General features: G+C 41.3%; 1 protein-coding gene across 1 annotated transcript in view; it reads left to right on the top strand.

The window, feature by feature from the left end:
• The window catches only part of LOC123519080, a 67,977-nt gene that overhangs the window by 47,293 nt on the left and 10,684 nt on the right, over positions 1-10,000 (top strand). Inside the window, exons 6-8 of the mRNA XM_045280267.1 lie at positions 3,845-3,991; positions 4,879-4,989; positions 5,726-5,911. Of these exons, the coding sequence (XP_045136202.1) occupies positions 3,845-3,991; positions 4,879-4,989; positions 5,726-5,911 (444 nt within the window). The remainder of the gene's footprint in view (positions 1-3,844; positions 3,992-4,878; positions 4,990-5,725; positions 5,912-10,000) is intronic.

The following is a 10,000-nucleotide window of genomic DNA, read 5'->3' as shown; positions in this document are numbered from 1 at the left end:
AAACAGTCAACCATAAAATTTATATGAATGAGACAGAGAACGTTGCAGTGGTGCAAGTGACAGAAATTGTGTTTAATTTAGAAAGTAAAGGAGAAGCTGCAGTGATATCACCTCTTTATCTTATCAGATTTTGTATAATGAATCTTTCTATTTTCTTATTTATTTTTCAAAGGCTTTTTCGAAGCTAATATCATTGCAAAGTAGAAATGAAAATAATAAATACTCGATTAGGCAGTCATTTTGATTTTTTTTCTTTCTTTCCTAATGGTAAGATCTAACAAGTGAAAAAAAAGGAACTGCACAAGCTCACCATGCTCGGTATTAATAAAGACTCCTATAAGTACTTCTAGAAGTGCTTCTATCCTCAATTTTATTCTGAGAGGTTGTTCCTAAAGCATTTTTTCTTTCAGAGTAAAAGTTACTCCTAGCTGTGGAAATGTCATTAAAGCAGCGGCTTTCGTAAAAGTAGCAACGTTATTGAGAATCAAATACAACAAGATGTCGCTCCCTTGGCGGTAGTTTATGTTTGTGAATTAATATTGAATATTCTTAAGTAATTGTAGAGCATTTCTGAGGATTATTCAGAGATGTATGTAATTTTCGGACTCTTCGATAACTGCCAGCCCAACCTGACACTTTTTGCAAGATGGACGCACAGCACGGCAAGAGATTCAAAAGTGAAAAAATAGTGAAGCTATGAAACATTATTTCTTGTAAACATCACAGAGGAAAGAATGAAAAAAAATATATAACAAAGAATAAAGATTATCCGGAGTGACCTCCAAGCAAAGAAAACCTATACAATTACTGCATAGGTAGACATTCACAAACACAAGCGCGCTTGCGCACGCACGCACGCACACACACACACACACACACACACACACACACACACACACACACACACACACACACATACACACACGTGTGCGTGTCTATGTCTGTACTTAAATATACGTATATTCCACCTTTGTTGACAAAATAAACCCCTTTTAACAAATGCAAAAACCTTTCGAAGTACTTTTTTTCTTACCCACCTTTACAGCACTTTCAGGGGAAATTCGCAACTCTGAGAATCTTTTTTGGAGTTGTGAGTAATGTTGACATTAATCATTACTTTGAGAGTATCTTTAGCTTTCAACGTGTTCATTAATACGGCCCCAGATGTCATATTCTTTTAACAGTATAACATCTTTAAAAGAATATTGATCACTGGAATTTGGCGCCAAATCCTGTGTTTTGTACTCGGAGAAGCAACTTCGCATGCACTCACGCACTCAAGCACGAACGCACGCATTCACGCACGCACGCACGCACGCACGCACGCACGCACGCACACACACACACACACACACACACACACACACACACACACACACACACACACACACACACACACACACACACACACACACACACACACACACACACACACACACACACACACACACACACACACACACACACACACATCAAATCAACAAATAAAACAAAATAGGATAAATGAAAATATACAAATAAATCAATAAAAAAAACAAATAAATAAATAAACAAATAAACAAGGTTTGCCAGTACGTGTTACGTAAAGTTCCTATTAAACATTTGATCATTTCATCAAATGCGATACACAAAGTCACATGTTACAATACACTAGCAAATTCAGTACAGTTATTTACACTAAAAATCAAAATGTGAAAGCAAAACTGCTATATCTGTATTAGCTGCAAATGCCTCACATTTTTTTCTATCATATTCTTACCTGTTGTTTTCTAACACTTGTCGTTTGTTAGTTTTCATCAAAATTTATCTTCACTAACTAGGTAGTGAAGACACATGAGTATAGCCAGCACCCACAACTGTAAAGCTGAGCTGGTCACGATCTGTGCCACGCTGCCTCTGCCGTGATCCTTTCCGGTGCGGTGGCTGATTGGTGCACTCATGAATCTCTTCCCATTTCTTAAAATTTCTACACTTCAAAACGTCTGTAATCGTCTCAGTTCAACTCTCTTCATTCTGACTTTCAAAACATCGATAAGAAGGAAAACAACATTGATCGTGGAAAAAAAAAAACACGTTTACTTAAATTCATTCCTATATGTCTTAACACCAGCCAAGTAAGTCTCCAGTGAGTGTTCCGCTGTGCATCCTATCATTATCGTCCCATTAACCTTTTCGAAAATCAATTCAGAAAGGTTAATTGAAAATATCTTAAACTAGAACATCTAAGAAAATGACAAGCTCTCTGTGTACACAAATCAACCGTCCCAACGGCGACTGAAGCACATAAAAGTTGAGATCAAGTCCATCATGAATCGTCACCGGCAAATATCAGCTGGAAGAGCTGTCTGTGGGCACTTGAACCAATCTACAACAGTACCTTAGTCATGTTCCTGCTACTAATCGGCACTGCTTAATTGATGTCAGTAATTCGGTATAACATTTTACTCAACTGTAAGCACGAAAAGTGAGATGAAAGTTGTAGGGACAGCAATGTGAAGTTATATAACCATGAGGTTAGAGAAACTAATCAGCTAATAGTAAGTAGACAAACATGAAAACATAATTAATAAATCAACACACACACACACACACACACACACACACACACACACACACACACACACACACACACACACACACACACACACACACACACACACACACACACACACACACACACACACACACACACACACACACACACACACACACACACACACACACACACACACACACACACACCATGCATATGAGTGGCACAGTTTGAACAATGTCAAAGTTCTTCCTCTTTCACGGGATACATGTCCACCCTATAATCCCAAGTCTGCATTGCCGGAAGCTTGCATGATCAGACTTTTGGCCGCATTCGCCTGCGATTTCGACCCTGACTCCTTCCACTGTGAGGCCAAGACTTAACCAAAGTCTCACGAATCAATGAAAGAACTTGGTCATATTCTACACTGAGGACTTTATTTATCATCAATACATTTCTACCATAGATGTATTGTTTGGTGGAGAGTGGTGTCAAGAACAACGTCAGAAGTGTTTCTAAAACTGGTTAGAGGCTGATGTGATGAGAGTGCCAAGTAGTGTTTAGATATTCTGAGAACAGGCGATGACTCACACTCTGCCCGTAGCCCTTGTCTTTCATACTTTTCCCCCTCCTACTCCCTCTATCTTGTCTCCCTTTATGTCCGTCCATTCGAACCTCCCTTCTCTGACTTGCTCGTTTGGTTCTCATACTTTTCTTCCATTATATACACACACTAAAATTCAAGCAACCAGGATATTGTGGTGGTATGTTACATTCGTCTCCATTCCTGTTTCTAGGGAATAAAACAGTGTTAGTATCTCCCCATTCTCTGCATTTTATTAACATTCTAAAAGTTAAAGTTAGTGAAAAGAAAAGAAAAAAGGGCCCTTATAATTCAATGCTTTCATATACTTTTTAGCAAAATCAAAATGAAAGATAACAGCTGTTAAAGTGCGTATCTTGATCTGTGCTAATCTTCAATGACGTGAATTACGACACCTTGGTGAGTTACCACAACGTTACGTTTGCTCTTTCAAACACGCTGACAGGGCGGGAAGGAATGGGGTGGGCCGTGGCAGCTCCGTCCTCCTACCCAGCTCTTGGCACGCATAACCGTACGTCGGTCCCTTAATAACCACCAACCGCCAACTTGCTGCCATACATATCTTTATCCCACAAAACCATAGGTTGACTCAGCACGAGCAGGACACAGGTCGGTCACCAGGCCAAGCACGATACGAAACTGCAAGTAATCAAGCTTCTGTAAACAAGGAGGCAATGCCATTGAGATAGCTGGGTATTTTGTTGCAGGGCGGGGTGCAGTCAGCATCGGCTGCCTCAGCCTCAACCTCACCGCCGCTCGTGAACGGCAGTCCGGTCCCCACCCCTGTCCCAGTGCCAGTGTCCGGCGGAGTGCCACTGCCAGGCATTGCCAATCCCACCTTAGCGCGGTCAGAGGTAAGTCCTTTCAATCTTTGTGGTATGTTGTGTCTATTGTGCCGGCACCATAAGAAACCTTTCGGTTTTAGATAATTCTAAAATCTTGACACTTAAGAATTCAACTACATTGTATTCCTTCGTCACTTTTTTATGACACAAGAACACACCTTTACTTATGACATCAGTAATTCGGAGTGTCTCATAAAATGTGAACACTCCAGTATCGCTTTGGTCTTTTTTCGGCACTGCATAAGTTTTCATATGGAGCTGGAGGATTGTGCGAGGTCCTCCGCTTTCAAAATTAACTAAATGGTCATCAAAAATAGGAATTCACGTTGTTGTACTAAGTAATTTTGAGTCCTGTGTTAAGTCTAAGCTGTCTAAATTGGTTGTTAATTGAGTTCTGTAGAAAATATTTTTCTAGCGAAACGTCAATTTTTATTTAAAGATCATTGAAGGTACAGTTATAAAGATTATATAATCATTTAGTCAATTTGAATTAAATTATCAGTATTATGTAACATATGTTTCCATAAATACTGAAAGAATGCCATAGAACTATGTATACAAAGAGGCGCGGAACTGAGCACTGTCTTGAATCGAGTCCAACGTTTTTAAACATGTATCTGCTTATCACTATAATAAAATAAGTAAAAAAAATGTAATAAAAAAATTTGAAAATAAAGAATCACAATACATTCATTAAAATAATTCCTTCGCAGTGCATCTTATAACACGATTTACATGATCGCTATACTTCTCTGAGGCCAGTGATATTCACTTCACCACTTCATTTTCTTACACACCTCACGCATATAGCTATTGAAGAACAAGGCGGTGCCCTTCCCAGCCTCTTTAGGGCAAGTATCCAACCCTCTAACTCATTACTGTGTATGTCCCTCCAGAACCCTGCTGTAAAATCCCTTCCCAAGACACAGTTCTCTCTCAAGACTCACTTCGCAAAGCAGCAGCAGCCACAACCCACCAATCTGGATACGTTGTCTATCCAAACCCAGGTATACTGATGCGTGGGGCGCGCCAGGTCTGCCCAAACAAGGACAGGATTGTCTATAGTTCTCTCTGAGGTGGTCATCCCTTCTCTAGCTGACTCTCGGTGCTTGCGAGAGTTTCTATGTTTGCCTGACTAGTACATAAAGTAAAGGTCCACCATGTTTTATCAGTGATGTCATGGCAGTGTCCAAGTAATGTTTAGTCAAGTGCATGAAGAAGTGGTTACTCCGTAGCTTGTCCTGGCATGTCACAATACTAGATCTTTCCCACCAAAACTGTATCTTCTATATGGAGACTCACATTTTCAGTATTAAGAATTAGCATTTATTTGATGGCGTTGTTATTGTTATGTATGATTTGTGTAAGATAAGTTACTTGAATTTCACCTTAGATAAAGACTACATGTGTATGAAGACTTAGTTAAATAGCTGTATACACAGGACAGGAGAAGTTTGTTCCATGATTGTTATCTAGACAGGAAACTGGTCTTGAGATTTCAGTGTTGTCAAATAATTCCTCTGTGTAGTGTTCCTGTCTAGTGGTCGGAGCATGTTGCCCTCGGTACTCTTAGTTAGTACGTTGTGAGCAGCCTCATGTGAACACCGTGGGCCTGAGTCATGCACTATCTAGTTAGTAATTTAACAAAGAAACCTAAGAGCCATCCAGCCTCAAAATTTTTCTGAGTGGTATAGAACATCTGGATGAAAAGCAGTGTCGCTCATAAGGTGTATTGTTGTGCAGCCATACCGCACGCTGCCCCTCCTGCAGCCCTCTGCTAAGCCACGCACTGACTTGGGTGTGAGTAGCATCAGTCATCTCGGGACGCAGGAAGATTACTTCACGATGCCGAAGGAGCCACAGTATGTGCCTATGCCCCAGGTCGCAACGGTTATGGCCAAGCAGGACGAATTTTTGATGAAACAAAAGGTACGAAAGCCGTTTGAGGCCGCTCTAACCAATGTGGTAAGTGTGGGAGGAGGAGAGGAGGAGCGGGGAGCCGCGCTGGGACGCCGTTTATCTAGTATAGCAAGACGAATTGATCAGGGAGGACAGGGGACTCAGCTAGACTTAGAGGACTCGTTGGCGAATGAGGGGAACGAGGAAGACAAATCAAAGAAAAATAAAAAAAAGGATGCCAACACCAATGTCAAGAAAATCAATAAATGTACATTCAAAATTGGGGGCGAAATAGTACAATTAAAAAAGCCACCGGAAAACTCTGCGATGAGCAGCGATGACGCTTCCCCACAGATTCAATTACGAAAACACAGCGCCGGTAACCTACTGACTGTGGACGACAGCGAGCGAGAGGAGCAAGTCCGTCTTGCCAGCAGATCTGCGAAAGGAAGAAGCAAATCTCTCGGCTACACTGTTTACACCACCCAGCTGGAGGAACACTCTGACGAGGTGCTGCTGACTGCTGACAGTGTGCTGAACCTCTCTCCGCATCCTGAGACAGATCAGTCAGAGCAGGCAGTAGAGTGCACCATCCAGCTGGCGGCGCCACCAGCTGAACCGGAGGTTAGTTCAGTCGAGGTGGAGCACACGATCAAGCTCCCCCATCCAAAGCTCATGCCTCAGGTCCAGTCAGTGGATGTGTCCCAAACCGTGCGAGTTAAAAGAGATTATTACATGTGGTGATCGCGTGCGCCGGAACCATCCACCTAAACCTAACGTTGAGTTCAGGGACCATGCAAACAAACCACTTCTGGCGAGATTAGTGCACATCACGGAAAGACCAAGGAACAACACCGCTCATACTTGTAACTGCGTCACCAAAAATTATAAAGTTATAATGATAATAATAACAACAATAATAGTAATAGAAATAATAATAATAATAATAATGATAATAATAATAATAATAATAATAATAATAATAATAATAATAATAATAATAATGATAATAAAAATAATAATGACAATAATAATAGTAATGATAATAATTGTTATTATTATTATCAGGATGGGTCTCCAGCATGCTAAATGCCGTGGCTCGTCGTACACTCGTGCTTAGAAATGATAATGATAAAATATAAAAGAGGTAACTATAAAATGATTATATGTATGCATACGTAATTGAAAAATATATGGTCTCTGTTACTTCCTTTTCCCATGAGAAGACGAACCAAATTGTCACCCTCGAATTCTAACTAAATGTTTACTCTTCAATTTCAAGCACTAGAGATTAGAACGTCTACGGCCACGTCGCTTAGCGCGCCAGGTCAAAGTGAGCTGGAGACTGCGCAGTTGGGCGTCTTCTTATTGTTATTAATACCATGAGGCTGTGTTGTGTTAAGGTGACACAGGAAGGTGGCGAATGAGATAGGAGGGAAAAGGAGTGTTGGTAGGGCGAGGGAGTAAGGAAAGCGAGTAAAGGGTTGGTTCAGCAAGGACGGACAAGACTGTGGTGAAAAATGGCGTGGCGCCTCCTCTCCTTCTAATGAATGATGCAGTCCTATTGACACCTAACTAGCTATGTTCCGCCAGCTCTAACAAGGTGCGTTGTACCCATGGATAGTGCCTCGGGTCGCTCAGCAGGCCAAGCAGTACGTCATGTTGTGCTGCCTTGCTGAGTGACACACGAGTGTCGCTCCGGCTTGTCACTGTCCATACAGGCGAGACGCACACTTTATTACGCTGAGTGAAAAAAAAAAAAAAACTAAAATACATTTCATCGGACTCCTTACGGCATACTGGTAAGATTATTCCACAAATTTTGCGTCTTGACCGCTAAACTTTGCCGAAGTAAGCTGTGTACAGAGTTTTGAAATAATGTATGTATGAAAAAAAATCGCAATAGTTTTGTTTTGGCAGTTAAGTTCCTCACTTAAATCTTGCAGGAGTGACCCTGATATACGATTACCACATGTTCACCCTCAGCTCTAGCTCTAGTGGGATGCCAAGTGGGTGACACAGTTTTACCTTTGTGCCCCAGTAAAATGGTACTTACGAGACACGAGACAGTCATCTAAATCGGTACTTCGTCCCACAACAGCCCAGAGACTCCGCCGTTACAGACAGAAAGCCTCACGCAAAACTCACTTGAGTTAGTTTCACACAGGCATCCTTTATCATTATTCATTCGGAGGGCTGATATTTCCACCCATCGAAGTAACAATGTACACAGTGAGTTAACGCCTTGTTATTAAATGCCAGACATGCCGTTTAAAAAGATACCGCGTGCACACAGTGTCACTGACTCATACTAGCTGCGGGAGCTGCTGCCGCTGCCCAGACGGTGACGCAAGTAAACCCTTGTACCTGATCAGTGTCCGACTTTCTTGTACGAGTGAGACTTATCTATTGATTTATTTGATCTTATCACTGTATACTTGCGACCACTCTTGCGCGAAATGGCTGACAACCAAGAAATATTTGTGAGTGAAGGAAATTCACCAAAAAAACTGACATTAAAACTATAGAAGTTTTGTCAACACACGTAAATTTAAAGAATATTCGATTTTCCACAAAACTATTCGCATTTTGATCCAATCCTCTGTTATTTATAGACGATGCAGAGCAAAACTTCTCTGAAACAGCACTGTACCGCACTGTACCACAGGATCCCTTACGTACAAATGTTCCATTCATGGATAAATTTGGCTGCGGTAGATATGCTTTGTGACATTAGCTGTCAGCGACACCAGAAAAAAAGTCTCCTATTTCCTCACGTGTCACACGTAAAGGAAGAAAAAAAAAAAAAGCAAATCAAGGAAACCTGATTACTTCGACATTAACTAATACATAATGACAAAGAGGGGTGCGTGGCAGGCAGAGGCTGCGCTGAGCGGGTGGTGGCCTGGGTCTGATAAATGTTAGTGGCGAGGGGCCAAGAATGCCGCTGTCCTAAGCTGAACGTCACGGTGGCATAACGCCACTGCTACTCAGAGGTGGTGCTGGCTGGTGGCCCGTCGAGACACGTGTAATAACCAGGTAGTGCTCAGTCTCCCTGCTCGGCCCCCAGTAGCAGTCACACTTGCCGCCAGCAATGCATCAGGTAAATAATATCATATTCACACTCACTAGACATTTGTCAGGCGAGATGGTCGGGCAATTACGTCACCATATTCTGCAGAAGCAGTGGCGGCGGCGGCGGCAGCGGCGGCGGTAACAACACTAACTCTTCCCTTTGTTTTTATCCTTGATTTAACACACAAAAAAAAAATAAATAAAATAAATAAATAAAATAAAATAAAATAATAATAATAATAATTTGATTAACATTTTATGTCATTCCCGCAGTTTTGAAATGTTTATGAATTGTCTTACTTGTAAGGTAATTTATTTGGATATTCTAAACATACCCCATATTCAAAATAGCTATACTGGAAGTAGGTGTTTTACTCTACAGACGAGTCACAAACCAATACTTACACACATCTGTGTTTCCTAAACTTAACAGTGATTATATTATTGAAACTTTGTTTTTATTATTTACTTTCTATCATCATAGCATACGGCGAAGGGCCAGCGAAGGTCATCAAACTCTTTCCCACAGATTTTCCTTTGCTAAATAAGAATATCGCCATTTTTCCACAATGACGTGAAATAACTAGCCTCCACCCATCAACCGTTCCCTCCCTCCTTACCATACTCAACCACGGTTCCCTTCCCTTCCCCTACCACTGTCCTTCGCCGATCTTTGCAATCTAATTATGAGGGACTTTTCAATATGTCTGATTTTCGTTGTGTTCTCCTCCCCATGGCTTCCTTGCTGTATTCTAAATTGGTAAGTGTGTTTTCAGTGCGCAATTGGTTACCATTCTGCCTGTTGAAGTGCCTGTCGTGTTTGTCTTCGTAACTCTGCGTGGTGCTTCCCTTTTGATGATTCTGTCCACTGTTCACTCTTGTCTTCATTGCTTCATCTGTTAAATCTTACTTTTCTGTATCTTCTGTCGTTCACTACAGCTGGTGGAGATTTAATGACCAGCGGTGGCAGTAGCTATTTCATCTGATAAGCTTATTTTTATATCAAAAGTATCTTTGAGTCCAAACTCAACGCTCACGACCTCC

This window comes from Portunus trituberculatus, chromosome 44, assembly GCF_017591435.1.
Source record: "Portunus trituberculatus isolate SZX2019 chromosome 44, ASM1759143v1, whole genome shotgun sequence".
Lineage (NCBI taxonomy): Eukaryota > Metazoa > Arthropoda > Malacostraca > Decapoda > Portunidae > Portunus > Portunus trituberculatus.
This window is presented reverse-complemented; position numbering and strand designations above follow the sequence as displayed.